The 20,823-nt window shown below is 39.2% G+C and overlaps 1 protein-coding gene across 1 annotated transcript in view; it reads right to left on the minus strand.

Annotated features, from left to right (window-relative positions):
• Positions 1-60: 60 nt before the first annotated feature.
• The window catches only part of LANCL3 (LanC like family member 3), a 37,282-nt gene continuing 16,519 nt past the window's right edge, over positions 61-20,823 (minus strand). Inside the window, exons 2-5 of the mRNA XM_035542306.2 lie at positions 12,209-12,332; positions 10,568-10,765; positions 8,294-8,501; positions 61-7,265 (exon numbers count right to left, since the gene is read on the minus strand). Coding sequence (XP_035398199.1) covers positions 7,106-7,265; positions 8,294-8,501; positions 10,568-10,765; positions 12,209-12,332 — 690 coding nt within the window. The 3' untranslated portion in view covers positions 61-7,105. The remainder of the gene's footprint in view (positions 7,266-8,293; positions 8,502-10,567; positions 10,766-12,208; positions 12,333-20,823) is intronic.

Below are 20,823 nucleotides of genomic sequence, written 5' to 3' on the forward strand. Positions count from 1 at the left end.
AAGATAAGGAATTGACCGGAAAATGAGGAATTAACAAATCCAACACAAAATCATACTGTTCAAAGTAGGACTTTTATTTAAGGCAAAATATAGTCACAGCTTTAATATTAATATTATGGATATACACAGTTTGTTCTGCCACTATGAAGCTTAGTATTATCTCTGCTTTTAAAAAGCTATAAAATCTATTTTCTATCATAATGTACAATACAAAACGAATACAATAAACACATTCTGAAAGGTCACAGTGTTTAAAACATTAGAAGAGCAGGGGTCCTGCTTTTAAACAATAAGGTGCATTTCTAAAGAATCAAATCACCTTGATTCTAAAGGGACTGTACCACAGTATGGCTGCAAATGGCTGTTACACTGAGACATGAATCTAGGGTGCAGCATGTACTCAAATCAACACCCTGTGTTGGAATATATTGAATATTCAGGTGTTGCCAACACAAACTAGACGTGAAATTACACCCTTTATTGGTAATGCCATTTAGTTTCCTGTACTTCTAATTGGTATTGGCTTTCATGCATATTGCAGACATACTGAGTAAAAATGGGTGTAAAACTGCTATCAAATAGGGCCCTGCATATACAACCACCTGTGCTTTCCTCGTACCATATGAACGAGTCTCACTAATCCCGTGGGACTCACGTTGAGAAAAGCCTGCAGGTTTGGGGCCCAGAATGATGCAGTTCTGCCCCAGTTTCACACATGTGGAAGGCCCTAACCTCGCATGCCTGAAATCAAGTGGAGATTCACCATTGACATCAGTGGGTCACATATCTGGTCCCGAAAATGAGAGCACGAAGCCAAAACAGTAGCAGAATTAGACTGTTAGAAATATTTCTTCTCTTCTGTGGTCATGGTAATGAAGACAAAAACAGAGCCCAGTTTCAGGTCAGACAGCCTTTCTCTTCTGTATGAAGTAGGAATAAATATTTGAATAAGATTTGTTTTCTGTTCACTACAGGTTGTCATTAACTTCAGGACTTCTGGTAGCATGTGTGAATCGTAGAATCACAGAATGGTTTGGGTTGGAAGGGACCTTAAAGATCGTCTAATTCCAACCCCCCTGCCACAGGCAGGGACACCTCCCACCACACCAGGTTGCTCAAAGCCCCATCTAACCTGGGTATGTATAGTCATGCAGTATTGTCGATGAATATCACTGCATTATAAAAGATCTTTTATTCAAATATCATTTTACCACTAGTCAAAATGAGTTTTTAATGATTTTTTCTGCCATTTTAGTTGGTATTGCTGTGCTTGACCTAAATGCCTCCACCTTCTCTTTGGGTCATGCAATGAACAAAGCCAAGGGACCCTCCTTGTACATGTTAAACATAAATACAGCTGTAAGTATTTTCAAACAGATTGCTGTTTATAGATTAACTTTTTTTTCCAGAGCGAGCGTGATGCAAAGTTTTAAATATACAGAGTACAGGACCAACAGTGACATCAATGACAGTGTAAATATATCAGAAAATGTATTAGGTGAAAGACAGGTCAAAAAGTTTGTGCATGTTGGCTTTCCCCCTCTCTCTCTTTTTTTTTTTTTTTTTACACCGTGTAAGTATTGATAATGTACATCACTTTTATTCCATTAAATGATAGGAGTAGGCAGTAGGTTCAGCTACAGGCAATTCCTTCTTAGGCAGATTTTTTTTTCAGCATATGATGACTGCTGTAATGACAATGAAGAGTTCAAGGCAGCTATAACCTGTTAAGTACAGCGCATACTGTACCACAGCAAACTGTGCTATTCTCTTGGAAAATGCCTATTCACATCCCTAAACTGCTGTATTGTTTTGTGGACCCTGAGCATTTTTGGGTTATGGCTTTGAAGTATGTTGTTCCGTCAGTAATGTGATTTTTGGTCATTTTCTTATTTATTTTTAATTTAGCTTTATGCCGCTTCCTACTTAATCCAGGACATCTCTATATAAACTCAGAGCAATCTGAAGTGTGCTGTTAGACAACAACTGCTCATCTGTGTAATTTTTCACAGGAAGATTACTCTTTAAAATCCACAGAGAAATTCTTACTCCTGATATACCAGTTTTCCTACAGATTAGAATATGCACTCATGTCAGTGAATATTCAATGTATGTAGGAAATTACTGCACCTGAGATTTATTTGGCAGACCTTTGATATACACTCTGTCCATGGATCTTATAGGACAAAATTTCAAGACAAATAACAAGGTTATATTCTCAAAATGCATGCATATGCTAATATAGTTTGCTGTTTGCATAAAACATGCAACATCTTGGCAGATGCTATAACTGTATATGCAGGTAATGCTTAACATACAAAAAACTGATTGCTCATGAAAGTTTCCATTTTCACACATTGCACCCGTATGTTTCTGAATATAACAGATACCTACATTTATTTTTTTCCATGGGATTTTTTTTTAAGTCAATATTATCATATTCACTGTATGTCCATGTAATTATTATTAGAACCCCAAAGTGGCATTACTTAATTTCACCGAGTGGTGATGAGGGTGACTACTTCACTTGCATTCATTTGTGCATATTTCCTAGAACTATTTGAATGTGTATTTGGGGAGGTTTGGTTATTTCACTTATTTCTGACTGAGATACTAGAGAAGTGAACGTGTTCCCTAGAAAGTCTCCCCCTTTTGTTTTATTTAATGATGCATGTCATCCGTTACAGTTATTTTACAATATAACGATTTTTCCTTAGCAGTTGGGAAACGGCCAAGCCAGTGAGAAGAGACCACCTGGGAGTGTAAAAATAATGTAATGCAAATAAGTGGAACACTCCTCTTCAGAAAAATCAATCGATCTTATTTTCAAGAATAAAAGACCCAGGCTGCTTGTTTAGCCTTCCAAAGTTAAAAGTCTTTCCATAGACTGGGAAAGAAAGGCAGGGAAACCGAAGGAAACAACAGTGCAAACATAGCAGATATTGAAAGCAGTGGCACAAAACAAAAACATTATCATGCTGGGAAGTTGTAAATGGCAGGGAAAAAATAAGATATATTCGTATTAGAACTGTACTGTTGCTGAAACGGATTGCATGTGGCTCTACGAATCCTAAAATGACTAAATCTTGACATCACAGATCTAGTTTCCCTCAAAATTATTCTATGACAGTAATTTATGGATGACCTACCAAAAGTCATGAATAGCATATAGCTCTTTAAACTGCTGTGTAATCTACAGCTTTACTCACAGACAGCACCACACAAACACAGGTACATCACAAATAAGCACCAATACCAGCACAATGCATCCCTTTTGCTCTAACTGCATAATCAGAAATGCTATTATATCACTTAAATTCCTATTGCCTACACTTTAGAAACTTAACACAGTAGAGAGACTAATGTGCAAACGTGACTCGGTAACTTGTGTTTTACGCTTTTAAAAGAGGCTTCTCAAGTTTCTGGTATCACAGTCTTTTGTCACAGCACCATGGCACAATCTGTTCAGAAATACAATTTTTCAGTCTATTAGGCTTGGTTTTGGAGCAGGAGGAAGCAGCATCCAGCTGAGAATATCTAGCGAAGGACACGTAATTGATTTCCCCGAGCAGCACGAAAGGAACACAAAGGACCTTATTTTTTATCACACTAAAAAGTGCTGATGGCTCTACTCAGGTTGCTGTCCTGTCCATGCATTTAATGCAACAAATAAAGGTTGCAACAGCGTATATGTAAAATAGTAAAAGGGAAAAATAGCAATTAGAAAATTAGAAGTAGGAAAAAAATGGAAAACCGTGCCCATTTACTGAGTGGTATTTTCAGACGAGCCCTAGGGTATACTGACACTGTTCAGAAGCTGTGACTACAGCACAAACCTTAGTCCAATTGGATCGGATAAGAAAAGCAACAAAGCTGTAAGAATGAGCTCAAACTGACACATCCAATGTGACAGATGAGTCACTATATTCCAAGATTTTACACGATGTATCCTATGAGACTGGATGTTTATGTTACTATTATTTATATCTTAAGTTTCAGTAAACACACTTTGTGTGTTGCTCTTGGTGACCTCAGTGCTGAACTTGTGTAATTTGCAGAGAGAGATGTGGGACCTAGATTTTGAAAACTGGGTGGTTGCATGGGTTTTCTCATTGCTGACCTTATCAAGTGAGTATTTTCTTTCTCATAGGATTAGTATCAAATGAAGCCAAACACATGGCTTCATATGTGGAGAAGGGTTGCAGACACAGAAGATTGTTTTGCTGGTGCTGCAGAAAACAACACAGAGCAGATCTGAACCTTCTCTGAACCTAAATCAGAAGAAATTAAATCTACAAAGAGACATGGGGTGGGGGGGTGGGGGAGCACCAGAAAACTGGCACTGAATCTTCAGATAGATTTTCTGCCATTTAGAAGAATTACATTAAAAGATAAATGACGGTTGGAAGTTAAGCATAATAAAATGGAGTGATTTTATCTACTACTGTTATGGTAAATTTTAACATATATGTGGTGTATGTTACAATATCAGCATTCATGACCTGGTCAGGGTCTAAATTACTGTATTTATTTATTGTGCTCTAGACTTACTGAGGTTTTGGCTCCTTCAAGCATCTCCTGACAAACAAATAAATAAATGGATGCAATTAAATGCTTTGGCATAATGAAAATTAAGAAGTAAGTGCTGGGGACAAAATCAAAAGGTCATGATTACTCTGCTGATAGGCGTAGATTCTGTTAAGGCTTAATTTTTGTTTGTTTGTTTGTTTTTTGACTGTGTAGTTATCCGAACGCTAGGCTTTTTATTTTACTTTATTTAATTTTTTACGTTTGCATCTGTAAATAAAATAATTGGCAATAAATGTAGGATTGCAACAGGCTGTGCCAGATTGTGGCAGAACCCATTTCTCTGTCTTAGGATAAGATAGAATACAATTGCAATAGCTGTCTAAATGCTCTGACACAAATGTTACTTACATATTTTAGCTGAGTGCTGCAATACAAATTGAGACTAACAAGTTGTTGATCATGGGGAAAAAGTGGATAGGCCAAGTGTTACCTTCCTTAATCTTTTGTGTAAAAAGGTTCCAGTTATGAAATAGATTAGCCCTATGCATTATAGTAAGCAACTATAAGCAAGGAGAATCCCAATGGGCTCAGGATCTGCACTGCTGAAAATGGACTTTCCTCTGATTTAACCAGTGCTTTTAAACATGGCTGGGCAGAGCACATGGACTTTCCATTCACTTCTGGATTTAGCCTCACATGTATACCTTCCTATGAAATACCTGTACACAAAAATGTACACATCTCACTGCTCACAGTGATGAAGTGACAGTAATGGCATCCTTAAAAGACCTTTTATCCCACAAATAAACCTGTAACAAATGTATATTGAATTTTAACATTCATCGAAAGATTCCCAAATACTTGCTAAGCAAATACAGAACTACATTGCTTTAGTCACCAGTGAAATATGGTTACTCCTATGTTTAAATAATTAATTAGAGCTGCACAGTGCATGACAAATAGCAGAAATCCTAATTTGCAGCTCATAATAATGCAAGTCATCAAGTTAAAATAAGAGTGGCATGAGGAGAAATAGGATTACAATATTAAAACATGGAAGGATTGCAAGACTTGGCTCCATGTTATAGCCTGACCAAGGCCCACTGAAATCAAACGGGAACTTTAATCCATTAGGCATAAAAAATAAAGAAATTGTAATCTCCTTCAGATGAGAATGCAGGAAGAGAGACTGCAATGCTTGGCAGTGCACAGAGGTCATTTTTTTTTCACTCTAACTGCAATTTTTGACGTACTGGCCTTCCCGATCTGTCTGTAAAGGTAATTGCATTACATTATTCCCATATAAATAAAAATATTTAAATATAGGTATTGGTTTTATATTTTTTAGTACAAATTACGTATTTTCTTTAGTTTTTAATTATCATGATATATATTACATATAAAACTGGATATAATTGCAACCTTAAGTGCTAGTGCAACTAGTGTTGAGGAAATCATTTATTTCTATAGGTAGAAATAATTGGGGCATATACATTATTTTGTTAACCAGGAGAAGAAGCAGTTTTGTTATCATTTTTTTCTTAAGCTGAGTATGCCATCAAGGGTTTGCATTCAGTTTGCAGGGTCTTTAATGAACAATTCATCAGGAAAATAGTTCTTCCATTCTCTGAACTATGTATGTCTTTGTTCAGAAATGCTGCTATAGGTAATTAATTCTTAAAGGAAGCTTTTGTATCACTGAACAATACCTATCTTGCAACGCGGTACTGTGAAGAAAGCACCTGTCTGCTGTGTCTTTGCTATTTACCTTCTTCATCCAAGGCTCCATTCATCTTCCCTGTGAAAGGGAAGGTATTGATGAGTGACACTGTTACGGTAAATCAGTAAAGGAAACCAGCTCCTTACTACAGACTGTGCTCTGAAAAGAATGGTCAAATTCAGTCCTGATTTACATACGTGAGACCCCACTCACTGAAATGAACCTGTGAAACTGCCGGCTGAATATGTAGCTATCTACATAACTACCATTATATGCATATGATGATGAAAGAGCTCCAAGATACAGGTATTTCTAATACATGGTACTAGTACTAGTAAACGTGGTTTAGGTAGAAAATCCCAGATTTTGCCTTTGTGCAGTGCAGTGACATATCTACAACGCCCTCCCCGTTAAGTGCATTGCTGCAGAAGACTTGCTTTTACAGGTCTCTTTTTAAAACATACTGGATGTATCACTTTCTTCCTTCTTTGCATGTCTCTGTAATTCTACCTTGCCTTTTCTGTTCTCCTGTGTAACCACCAAATTAAAAGTTTGATAATGCCCCTTTCTCTCTCACTTGAATAATTAGATTTTACTTCTTATTACAGATAAATATCTACCCCCGTCAGATTTAATCACTTCCCCCCTTTTTTACTGACCCACTTTTTTGGTCACATGCTTCCCTCCCAAAGCCCCAGAGTATTTACTCCTTCACCTGACTCCCAGCTACGTTAAGGCTAGCATTAGTGGTACCACTGGCTTGTTTTTTGTAAATAGCCTCTCCCGACACGTAAGTGAAACTGCAGGTGCCTTCTCCCGTTGCCACTGGGATGTGGCCCAGGAGAATGTTATTCTCTAGACAAAGACACTGAAGAGGGGAAACTCAGCTTGGTTGGGTTGCAGCAAGTCAGTCAGGAAACACACGGTTCCCGAGAAGCCTTCATACAGACTGTATACACTTTCTAATGCCCGGGAACCAGCCTTAAATTCTTCTGTAAATAAGAACTCTGCAAACCTAAGAAACAGAAAAAAAAAAGAATGTATTATTATTTGGTGTCCCTGTATATCTACTTCCTTGTTGTTTGAAAGCATCTTTTTAATAACGTTTAACAATTAAAAGAGTAAAAGGTTTATTATTTAACCTTATCTGCAATTTTTACACTATTTGATTTCCACTCTAAAGTCAGATCCATTAGATTTAGAAGACCCAAGATTTTGTGATCTCTACATGTGTTGTGCTTCGAGAGCTACACATTGTTCTGGCTTCTATAATGCGTATCATTAAGCAAATAGTTTTTCATAACTTTTGTATCGATTGTTATTTCAGCAAGACTCAAGCAATGTTTTGAATCGACACAACAAATTATGTAAAACTGAAATAACTAAACAAACTTCCAAGAACGTGGCTGAAAATAAGTCACGATAATTACCAAACTACTTCCTCTCATTAAGGAAAACAATAACAAAATCAGAATACTATCATATTAAATATATAGTAAATGACAGAAATATAAATCACAGATAACTGCACCACTATGACAATTCTCAGTGGGCCGTGCTTTCCTGCATCAACCAAATTGGACTTGACTCCACCAGGTAAGCTGGGTAGGACAATGTCAAACTGGCTGAAGCTGGGCATGATAATTTAAAAAACTGTAAAATACACAGCGCAGCAGGTCCTGTACTTCTCCACTTATAGTGGTTGGGGTAGCGTGAAATGCTCTGAAAACCAGAACAAATCGATACGATGACCAGCATCTCATTCTACCCCGCGGTTGGCCTTGTGTAGGCTGGTTTCTGACCTCAGGTCTGGCTGAGGCCTGGCTGTGGGCTGTTCCTTCTTTTCCCTCTGCAGGGATCCCAGGCTGTGGGCAGGGAGGAAGCCGAGTGAACGCCGCCACCTCTGCCGCTGCAGGTGGCCTGGCCTGCACCTGAGGCCCCAGCGCTCCCAGAGGGCTGGAATCGCAGCCCCTAAGCAGCTTTATGTTCAGTAATTGAGGCTGTCTGGTGCTACCCTCAAACCAGACAGGTAGGAATACTAACCTTTGTGCCCTGTAGATGTATTTTGAGTTTCCAGTGAGCCTATAGAGCAGCAGGAACACGTAAGCACTACCAGCCACTCCGTGGCATATGCCAGGTCCCTTCTTCAGCAGGCCTTTCTGCCAGGTTAGCTCTCCACAGCGGATACAAGTGTCCAGATACTGAGGCTTCTTGGAAACCAGATAAGCTTTGGCAAACAGATACGCAATGCCTAGGAAAACAGCAACGAAAATAGTCTTGTCATAAGTAGTGTACATAATAAAAAGAAAGATAACACATAAATACATAGTAGATTGACATGCAATACACCTGCAGTCTCATGCTCTACACATGTCAACGTTACATGTCTACATGTAGAGGGAGGAGTATCTGCTACCCTAAAAAGCACAAGGTAAGACGCACTTTTGCACTCTGTGAAAACACCGCTTTCAATCTTTTCAATGCTGTACTTAATTTAAGGTTTCCCTCTAATATTCACAGTCCTTCAGCAATTTAAAACAGTAGCCACATTTCTGTCTTGAAAACAATAAACTCTCACCACTGCCTTCTACCATTTCAAATCCCCATTCACCTCACCTGTTTACACTGACAGAAAAACAAGGATGGGCAGGACAGGGAATAGTTTCTTGTATTGGCAACAGATACAGTTTTTCACTGAATGAGAGAAGAATCTTGTCTTCTTTTCTCTTCAGCAGGGCACATGCTGCTTTAGTCTATCTATGAACAGTTATGAATACAAACTTCTGTAAAAAAATGCTATTCGGCTTATTTTTTGAGGGACTGGAATAAATGGATCATAATCTTCAACAGAGTATTGCACTGCTTAGTTCACGGTAACCTTAAAGGAATGCATATGACATTTAACCAAATCAAGCACCTGTCTTTACCAATATAGACATAACTTTAATCTAGGGAGACAAAAGCTCACTTGTGGTCTGAATATGAAGTAAATATAAATATGAATAAATAAATATAATATGAATATGAAACTGAAGTAGCTAAAAAGTGTTCTTGTAAGCTACATGTGCTTTACTATCCATGAAGAGTGACGGGGTACAGGATTTTCCGGGAAAGAGCAATAGCAATTAATGAATTTAGATGTCTCTAAATGTTTTCTAAATTAACTTCTTTATGCCCTTTGGGATTTTGTCACCTTGGCTGAGTCTCACTACATTTCCACTAATAGTTAAACCCACATCAAAGTCTCAAGATACTGAAACAAAGAGGGCATCTTCCCCACAGATTTCATCACTAGGCCAGCCACACCATAGAAGTCACTTTTTTCCTCTTAAAAAAAACTGTTTTCATGTCACTTCACTAGAGTGCAAGAGCAAGAAGCTTGTTCCTTTAATCATACCAATAAAAATATAATGCATCAGCAGAAAGCACATATGAGGGATATTAATTATGATGTACTTTTTGTAATTTAAATAGAAACCTTTAAAAGCAATGCCTCAATGCTCATGGCCATTCTTGAACAGAAGTCAGCTTCTCTGTAACCTAGGTTCATGTTACAAAACCAATAGGACTGGTCAGCAACAAAATTCTGCCTGGGGTTAAAAAAGCAATTTCAACAAACAGCATTAATTGCCAAAATTGTTAGGGTATAAGACTTGATTCTGAACTGACAGACAACAGCCTTAACTCGTGAACCCAAACAAAGTATTTACCTTCTCTCTTAAAAGCAGTTGTATATGTGTGAATTTCAGAAAAAAATGCCTCTTTCTAGTACAAACTCTCCGTCACATGAAAATATTTTGACCAAACTTATGCATTATCCATGTAATATGCACAGGCTTAACCTTTGATTCTGATAAGGGGGGGAAAGTTCTGAATGCCTTCCCTGGATTCTCATATGTGCCTGTATCTGTGTTCTTTTGGATACAATTCTCTGTCCAGCCGCATGTTGTCTTTGGTCTGAGCTGTACCATTCTTTGAGGCTTTGCCATGAAAGGGAGCAAGAGTGTAAAACACATGAGTCAGGCCTTTTCCTGCATGGCAGTGCTTAGCATTACAACCAGATCCTCAGAACTTTTTCAGCTATGATCACATACATTTATAAACTCAAGTAGGATGTATGCTTACCCTTCCAGCTGCTTGAGCAATACATAAAACATTATTAACTGCAAGAAAAAAAATTAAATAGTTCACCTTCATCTCATAAAATGTCAAAATCAGTGCAATTTAACTTGAGATTATCTTCTTCATGGAATCACCTAATGTGGAAAAACAATGTGATCAGCATCTGGCTGTGCATAGCATTAATGGGAAAAGAACCTGGAGCTCCATGACACCAGTGGACAAGCTCATTCTCCCTTTCGATCGTCTCCCCCAGCTCAGGAGGCCAGTTGCTGTTCTGCTCTTGGTCCATGAGGAAATCGACACTCTGCCACACAAGCTCCTGATCTGCTGGCTGCAAGTACTCGTAGTAGGAGAGTAACATCTGAAGGATTGATGAAAGCCCATGTGCTGCACCTGCAAGGAACAGCAACAGTCAAAAGGAGAGGGTAGGTTTAGGTGCTACCTCCATCCCCCTGCATCTTTCCTTCACAAATGATTTCCTTGTCCAGCGCATGGCTCTTTGGTTTTCTTTATGCATGTTACAATAGTGCTTTAAATGAAAGCATTTCAGGTGCATGACACTATGATTTGTTACTGCTTATGTCTTCTCCAGTTCTCCAAGCTAAGGAAAAATACGCATGAATTTTGTCTGCTCTCTCTGGTATGACTGAAATTCTGTGCATGAAGTTAAACTGAACATTAACTGAAAACTGTTTCAAGATGTCATTTTTCTCGACACAATGCTGAATCTGAACCATTGCTCTGAAGTCTCTGTTGAACCCAAACTGAAACTGGGCCACAAAAGGAATTTCCAGTTACTGATTGAGAGTATTATCCAGCTAAAACCTAAAGTTCAGTGCAAGAACTGTCTGTACCTGCCAGGGACGGTGGAGCAATATTACTCTGTGACATCTCTGTCTGCTCCCCTGCCAAAGAACTCACTAATATCTGCAAACAAATCTCATGTTTTCTGCACTATGGCACAGCGCCTTGACGACCCCACTGGTGACCTGCTCAATAACTTTTCATCACTGCTTCAGAGGTGCTCCAACTAAGCTGCTCATGATGGGTGGGAGGTGACTATACGCTTGAGTTGCATTGCAATTACTAGAAATGCTCTACAAGTCCCTGCTTGGCAGCATCAGCTTACAAAGTACCTCCCCTGACACTTCTCTCCAGAATTCTTCTCCACACAGGCAAGGGGACCAGCACCTCTCCCTGCCTCCACCTGCCAAGGGCAAATGCACCAGGGCAGAAAGGAGGGAATGAAGCTGCTCTCTGCTGCTGCATAGGCACCTTTTGTACCCGCTAGCACTAGAATCAGTCCTTCCCTCCAGCTCCTCAATCCCATACAGCAGATTTAGGAAGCTTGATACAAGCTGTGACACTAGGCTGAAGCTGCATTTGCTGCTGGGGTACAGGAGCTGGGGGTCGGGTGTGTTGGAGCCCTTCCTGAGCTTGAGGACAGCTGCAGGCACACACTTACCGTGCTATCTGTTTGAATATCTGCTGCTACATGTTTTTTCCAACTGGAGCTGATTGTGCCCTGTTAAAACAGTTAATGTACCCGCAGAGAAATAATCTCAATCACAGCTAGACCCAAACTGGAACCAGACTGAAAAGGATAAAGGTTCAATTATCCTATTTTAGGATAATGAAAATTAAACACTTTTTTTTCACACACTCAGGAATAAGCGTTTCACAGCTAGAAACACTGCTTTTAGGAAAGGAAAAGGTCCCAGCTCAGTCAGGAGAAATCCCACACTGTATATTTTACATATTTTATTTCTGAATCATCTACTGGCTCAGCATCTACACACTGCATTACTTTTGAAGTATTTGGTGTGTTTTACTCACCAAGATACTCTGTTCCATAGTAGGAATACATGAGTGGGAATGGTTTCCTCTTCTTCACTGCATACTGCTTTCCTGATTCCAATATGGCCAGGCAAATCGATTTTATTTGCGCTGGGGTCAGCACCTAACCAGACACATCAAAAAAAACCAAACAAGTCTATTATAATAATTTTGTATTTTAGACATTTTTCAGGACTCTGCTGTTTTTCTGGTGCACAAGACAAAGTACTGCCTTTAATCTTATGAACATGCTATAATATAAATTTCTTTTAAGAGCTCCTTACTTAATACAGTAAATGTACATAATGTTTCTCAAAAACAGAGTTTGATCCCAACTCAGGAAAGTGAATGTCAAATCTTGGGTGCACAGAGGCCCACTAAGAGCCTTCCTTTCCCAGAGATACTTGAACCTGATGAAAGCAGACAGCAAGCACCAGGCAAGCTGCAGTACAACAGCTGTGAGACTGGAGGAAGAGACAAGATGAGAAGACAAAAGAAAACGTACCTAGAGAAGAAGTAAACGTTACAGGCTTTATTGGGACATACTGAGCAAGGCAGATTTTTCTTCAAACAAGATAAAAAAAAAAGAGTAAGCAAGGAAGAGGGTATTAGACATTATTAAAAAAGCAACACTACCTATTTGGGTTCAGAAACATCTTACTAAAGAATTACCCCTTCTAACTTCACAGAAATGCTAACAAAAAATGAAGTGCAAGAGATTCCTATAAAGGGAGGCTAGCTATGTTTACAGGACTCTGTCACCAAGAACAAGTCAATGCTGCCTTTGTTTTAATGGAGTGCTAGGAACTGACTAACGCCTCACTCTTAGGTGTGTTGAAACTAAACAGGATTGACAAATCTTATGCTCCACCAGACGTGAACTTTTTCAAGTTGCTGACCTGAAGTATTCAGCGAGGAATCTGTTTTACAGCTTTTAACTGCAGCTCTAATGATACGTATTTCACTACAATCATTTGCAAGTTCCTCTATGTCAGCCACTTGTGCACATTATTGACCAGTACCTAGGTCATTGAAATAATTCAGCTCAGCTCAGCAGCGTTTTGGCTTTAGGGTGCCTGTATTGCACCTGTGTTTTGCAAAAATACACTTCAACTTATCAAAAGAGAACTGGTAAAGAAAGGGAGAAAAAGCAAAGTGAGACAGATAAAAGAAAAAGGCTGTAGGATAGCCTTGACAAGATAGATAAAAATCCTAAAACTAACTGGAATAACAAGATAATGTCATTAAAATGTTTCTGTACACATTTGCTCTTGTAATTTGTATTATCAAAGGTCTTACAACTACTTAAATTTAAAAAAATACAATTTGCAGTAATTTTGGAGGCATCATCTGTTATAAACTATACACTTTGGCAAGTAAAATATGCTAGAGATAGTTAATGTCACTTAGAACTTGACTGAAAAATCTTGTTTGTCCATCTTACTTTACTCCCTGACAACAAGGCTTTTTATTACTGCTACTCCAATGAATTTGTACAACCTGGAGAACAACCCAGTTCTGCTCTTGATTAGTGTTCTTTAATGTTACTGCAGCAGAAGTAAATAAGCTCTTAACATCTGGAGACTTCACTCATTTCCAGTCAGTTTAAGATTAATTGTTTCAGCTTCACTGAATTTAATAACGGCTTAAATCCTACGCAAATGAGAAGATCACAGACGTAGAGAGACATGCTGCACTCTCTCCAGAGTTCTGATTTATAGTCTTGTAGCTTGGGACCTAATTCTCCAAATCCTATACTTTGTACATGATCAGTAACATAACCCTTGAAAAATAGAAGTAAAGGTTAAGATCTCTTTGTAATGCTGGAAGGCAAATGGATGCTGATTAGAAAACTCAAGATCAGTTCATTTTCTATATGCAATGGTTCCTTTACTTAATAAATGAACTGGATTTCAATGTAAACCATGTTTTGATCAACCTATTTTCATGTTCAGCGCATATAATTTTTAAATCGAATTAATGACAATTTCAAAATACTGATTGTGTTTTTTAAATGGATTTCAACTTCTACCCAAATCCAGCCTTACACGACACTGTGTAAAGAAGTATCAGCTAGTAATATGTGTATTGTCCATCATTTTTTAATGTAAACTAAGTGTAAGAAGCAGAATGCTTAAGCACTAAGTGTATAAACAGTATACCCTTTTGACTGGCTTAATGCAATTATGTCAGCTAACAAATACCACTTTTTTTTTTTTTCCAGAATGGAAAAAAAGCCCCCATGAAAAGCCAGGTGAAAACTTAATACTAAAATCATGATTAGAATGGATGTTAGAAATCAACCCATCCTGAGGCACATCCACGGTACTGAAGAGAAAATGGAGAAGAAAATGACCTGTATATCTTGAAAGCAACCTTCTCTCTTTGGCCACTCAGAGTGGCCTGTAAGCATGAGGCAGGTGGGAGATGTGTACTAACAGCTAAATAAGAAGAATTTTGTGCTGACTCCAAATACTTCTAGCCAAGCACCTCAATCCACATGTCCGAATAAGGCTGCTGGTTTTCAAAACACTTAAATATGAGACATTTGTATTTGCTCCTTATTCTAGAAAATGATTCACTGAGATGAGAGACTCTCATCATAATTATTAGTGGCCTTCCAAAGGTTTAATGATCTGATACCACACTTAAGATCCCCATTGGCATGCTACATTTTATTTCAACCAAATCTGTATTAAAAGCTCCTCAAGAGATCTTTCATGTTGCCAAGAAATAAAAACTATGGGCTGTCTCTGTATGCTCCATCTCAGCATCTTTAAAAACTAGCAAAAAACGTATCACCAAAACAGCAACCATAGAATACGCTAATCATAACCACAACCGGTTTAACTGTGATGCCATGAAGTTCATTTTCATTTCAGCATAGTCACAATGCCTACTTGCCCCTGGGAATTACTGAAGCAGTATGTTTAATTAGAGACAGCAAAGAAATAGACTGATTGTCCCAAGGTCTTTAAAGGATAAGTTGCATATTGCTATCATGTCCTCTGCTGAAACCTGTACAGTGCTTTAATGAAGAGCAAAGCCAGTATGAGGATCTGCTGCCCAGAAAACAAACAAACAAACAAACAAAACCCCATACACATATCAAGCTATCTCAAGCTGTATTTTCATAAACTTTGATGTCATTTAATATGAGCTTGCTACAGAGTGGGTAAAATTATTCTTTATTATGTCAGTACTCAGCCAAAAGACTACTGATATTAAGAGATATATTGCTGGTCGTTTAATATTTCAGCGCTTTTTGTATTTTTAAAGACATCACAACCTGTCCTGTCACATCAGAAGTGCTCATTTCAGTTTCCTCACTGGATCGTAATTTGAAATATATTTCCATATGTATTCTACATTTCTTCTGCAATTTCCATATCAATGGGTTGGGGGAGTTCTTTATTTTCTGTTTTACATCATTGCACGGCAATGCTGTGTGCTGTTAAAAAACCTGCTCCATTCGCACTGGTGACAGTTGCATTCCCACATACTTTTTACTTTAAGCACAACAGTTAAGCAGTACTATGACACTTAGTATTCACACTATATTGTCAATGCCTTGGAGCCCTACTTACAGCCAGGAATGCTGCTGTGATTGCTTCTAGTCTCTCTGCTTTTCTCTTGTGTCACTCCAGACAATATGCCTTCTTCTATTAAGGCATTCCACAAAGATGTGAATTACTTAAGCTAGGTGCTTTATTCAGTAAATCCTTGTTACAAGTCAGCAAGGAAGGGCTACGTCTAGATCAATCACAGAACATCAAGCTTTTTTGTTGTTAGAGGTCTTTCTCAACTCGAGATTGTTTAGTTGGAAGTAAATAATTTCACAGCTCCATTTAAAGTACTAAGAGAGATTTACTAATAGATTGATTATGACAGTGCTAGGCCCTACAAATGTGCTTCAAAAACTGCAGACAGAAATCTTCACCTTGGGGATTAAGCAGAAAGAAGCAGCAGAACTAGCTTTTCATTGCTGCTGATTATAACATTTTCAGCGCCTCATCATTCTTCTGAACGCTTGGTACAAACCCCTTGGCTCACGAGTTGCCCTTTGAAAAAACTATTGCATACAACTGCATATGGTATTGAATATATCTGATGGCTGTAAACTTTAAATTCTTGGATCTCTATTTATTTTCTTTGAGCTCTTTCTTGTATGTATGTCATAGGAGGCATTACTGAATATTAAGCATCATTATGTGCTTATAGATGCATCAGTACTTTGAGGAGGTAACTTGTACCCTTACACTGTTATGGAAAAAGCCTTATTCAAAGCATCACAGAATGGTTTGGGTTGGAAGGGGCCTTAAAGATCACCTAATTCCCCCGTGCCCCTCCCAAATGGGCAGGGAAACCTTCCACTAGATTCTTCTATGTATGTAAAATTTTTTGAGCTTGTACATAGCCCATCAGACCTCTGTCACACTTCTAAAAAAACATGTACATGAATTTGATCATATGCTTCTTCTGATGCCATAAAAAGTGTCAAAAATAAGCTGAAAGAATTGGGTCAGCCTAAAAACCTAACAGGAGCTTTGCCACTAGTCTCATATTTTGAAAGCCCAGCAGAGGGAGCTTGTGAATTACTTACGATACTGAAAAATGCTGTCCAAAGATACATTTCTTTTCAGCTGACTCAAGCAGAAAGGTGCTGGAGCCATCCTGGTAGTTCAATGACACCTTACTGCACTGAGTGATGTCTAAGTTCACTTCCTGAGCTTGATCTTTTTCTCCCAAAGACAGGGCTTGGGATTGTTCAGGGACCTTTCCACGCAGTGTCACTGGCAATTTTTTCTTTCAGATGTTAACACCTGAAGCCATGAAAGAGTAGCGGGCACAAAGACACAGGGGGCTGCCTCCCCGTAGTGTTATTCCAGTTTGACTGATGTGGGAAACCCAGCTCCAGCTCTACAGCTGTCTGCATTCCCTACAGTGTCAAGTACACTAAAAAAGAAAACGTTTTTTAAAAAAATCTCCTGAAAACATTTTTTTTTTGATGAATGAGATTAGTTCGGGATGTGCTAATGATACTGTTGCTAATGCAGCATGTTTCATGCTGTAATATCATCGAAAGTACTTTCTAGAGAGCATACTTCCCCAAATTTCTCATGTTAACACAACTACAGGACAGTACGTGTAGACTCAGCACAACTACTAATATGATGTCAGTCCACTGCCAGTGCAACCTTGAGTTAAACAGACTTCCCTATAGATCCCATTGCTGTTTATTTTTAACATGTAAATTTTCAGTTCTTTGAGTCCTGTTCTTTTCCTCAGCAGCATGGAAACAGCAATGTCAGTCCTATCCTGTTTTGTGGGTCACTAATCATGACTTCAACAGAAACAGAAGAGTGCATTTACTCCTGATGAATTACATTATTGGCAAAGAAGACAACACAGCACTTTTATTATTGCTAACAGTGTAGACAAATTTCCACAGGTCTCACTTGTCAGGACTGTATAGCAATAAAACTATTACATTTTGCAATTAAACCTCTCCTTTAGAAAAGGAAAAATTCAGACATGGCTGCAAATGAAGTGTTGCAAAACACGGTGAAGCACTGCTGTTATTGTGGCTAGCAGGCTGCCTGGGAGCAGCTGGTGCTGTTACAGAGCTGGCCAAACGCAATGAGCATCGTTACTCGTTGTGTCTCAAGGTGAACACCAGAAAGACTCAAGTTAAAACAGCAGCCAGCCTTTCCTCAAGCTCTCCCTATCCTGGGTCAATGAAAAGAGAGGGAAAGCGTCGATTTCTCTGGTTATGCTCTGTTCCTCTTTCCTGTCTCCCCCTCAATTCATGACAGACCCCGGCATCTCTCACTCAAATGCACTGGCAGCTGGCTGGATACAGCTCGCTACTCCTAACACAGCAGCTCTCCTAGATCCTGAGAAGGAAACGGAAGGTTCCCGTCTCCCTCTTTACTTGAAGGCACCAGGGAAGCACAGCACCCAGCTCTCTGTTGCTGAAGAAGTGAAGCAGGAAGGATGCCACGAAGCAGATTTCTAAGAGTAGTTCAGATAACCAACACAACTGAGCAGGTATCAATCAGCCTGTCTACTGAGAGGTTACGCACCACATCCAATGCATGTCCTGACCTACCTAGTGGAGGGTTAGAGTTACCAGAGAGCACACAGACAGCAACTTCATTTTAAGCACCTGTCCCTGGAATTGCACCTGAATTTCAGAGCATGAATTAAAGAGCATGTTTAAACCAGTACAAACGTAAGACATGCAAATTAACTGAGAAACAATCTTCGCTTAGACGCTTGCTTCTACATTACAGAATTCTGCCCAAACGTTTTGCAACATACAGGTAAAATTGTGCTGTGTTCAGCCTTAGTCAGAAAGCACATCCGTACGTAAGTCCTGTAGTTAACATATGCCAAAACTACAGCACCAAGCTGTCATATCCTGATGGGGGATCTAAGCTGCGCTCAAGGTAAGCGTTCCTGACAATTATGCATTATGAGTATAAACATCTTCCAAGCTGGGCGCCTTGCACTCAGGTTTGAGGAACAAGCTGCCCAGTGTGTTGTAGCTGTGCTGCCCCAGGATCCTTTCCCATTTTTAACACGGCTAAGCAAGGGACATCTGCTCTATCCATGTATTTTGGATCAGCTTACTTCCCCTTAGCAGTGGGTCTGCCGGTTCATTGGAAGTCAACCCGTGCCTTCATCTGTTTCACAGGTACTTTGTGTAGTAGCAGAGCTGTCCTGGTGCTTGAGTTGGCTGCTGCATGTAACCTGTGCCGAGACACAAGAACGCTGCCTGCGTTTCCAGCTCCAGAGCAGCAGGAGACAGGATTCACGAAACAGCCTTTCCAAGAGATTAGAGCTTTGTAACACGGATGAGAGAGCCTCCCCAGACACCGCAGTAACCTTGGCAGTGCCTCTTGTCTGCGCTCAGAAACGATGTAAGTCCAGTTTAATCAGGCACTCCCATTTGCTGCAGCAACTTAGGCAGACCTCTCATTGGAAAATAATTTGTTAGTGTTGGCACGTCTGCATGTCAATATGAGATGGACAGAATGTCATCTCAACACACTCAGAAAAGGCTAGTATTTTTCACCGGGAGGTGACCTAAGCTTAGACCTCTACACAACAGAAACCAAGGAAAGTTGACAGGCCATATTTTAAGTTTTCCTGAAGGTCTCCAGAAAGAATATAAGGCTTCCATTCCTTCCTTCATTCCTCTGGAAAGGAGAGCACTTGGCATCTTACAGGTAACCGATCTGATAAAATGTAAAGTGTTTACTTCTGAGGAATATAAATGTGCAAAGCGAAATGTTCATGCTAGGACCTCCTGCAATTATGCATTGGACCGCTGACAAGTACATGGAGACATAGTTAATTTTGAAGGTGCCACTAAATCTAGAAGTTAAATCAGGCACTGGAAAACATTTTGCAAGGGGAAAGAGGAAATGACATTTCCAGCTCACCACCAAAATTTAAACTGCTATAAATTTAATGGGGGAATCTAGTTTTCTATGGGAAAATAGTAAGTTATGTGTAAAGTTCCTTCAAACTGATATTTGGTTAAGAAAGACAAAGAGACCACGGCATTGTGTATCACTTCCTACACCTGATTCAACTCAGCTTTACTACTGTAGTGTCCTGTCCCCGTGGAGGCTATGTGCTCTGTGGCTGGCGTGCTCCACTACTCTTCATCTCTGCTGGGAAGGGCCAGCTGGGTGCTACATTGCAAAAGCTGCCACAAAACTGAGATTGGTTGGCATAACTCGTCCTGGGAGAGAGAGGAAAGGGGTAAAGAGAGAGGCAGAGAGAGAGAAAAGAGTGAAAAAGCTCTGCAGCCCATAGCCTGTGTTAACTAGCTGTTCCTGAAGAGGGTGCTCTACACACAAATTCAGTGCGGTATTGGCCCACGGTCAGGAGTTTGCATATAGCATATTTAAAGGGTTTAATGTTTTTCTACTGCACCCTTCACCAAAGTATCTTCGTGGCCAGGTTACTGTATAAAACCTGTATGGTTGCACAACCACATACCTATTTCCAGGTTATCATAACCATTATTTTCATGCTGCAATTGTATACGTCATTAAAGCTTCACCAGTTCAAACAGCAGTGATTTCATTGCTCATGTGAGATTGCTGGAAAGAGGAATGAAAAAAAAAAATTACACTGGAAAAAAACTATGTAATGAAATAAATAAAAACTACAGGATGGGGACAGAGAAAGATTGATAGTTCCTTGACAATCTTTCTAAAGACGTTCATAGTTCAATTCATCATAGGCAATATGGTCATCTTAATCACCCAGGGTAATGGAAAAGGAAAAGAGGCTTTTCAGTCTTTTTTTTTTTTTTTCATTTTGTCAAAGTCATTTCACCTATTAGATCATTCACATTGCTTTTAATATTAAAGTCCTCATGGACCTGCATAGGTCTTGACTTGGAGGGCGTTACTCTTGGCAAGAAATGCTGGAGGTTTTTCCAGTTCACCTATTATCTAACATAGTCTGAAAAATGGAGTAATTTCATGACCCTGGGAATGGAGTCCAATAATTCAATTAGCAACCAGGTCAATACACTAGACTTTCTATGCCATATAATTAATCTTCTAAACTATTGTTGTTCCATGTCTTAC

The sequence above is a fragment of the Cygnus atratus genome, chromosome 1 (assembly GCF_013377495.2).
Source record: "Cygnus atratus isolate AKBS03 ecotype Queensland, Australia chromosome 1, CAtr_DNAZoo_HiC_assembly, whole genome shotgun sequence".
In the NCBI taxonomy this organism is placed as follows: Eukaryota; Metazoa; Chordata; class Aves; order Anseriformes; family Anatidae; genus Cygnus; species Cygnus atratus.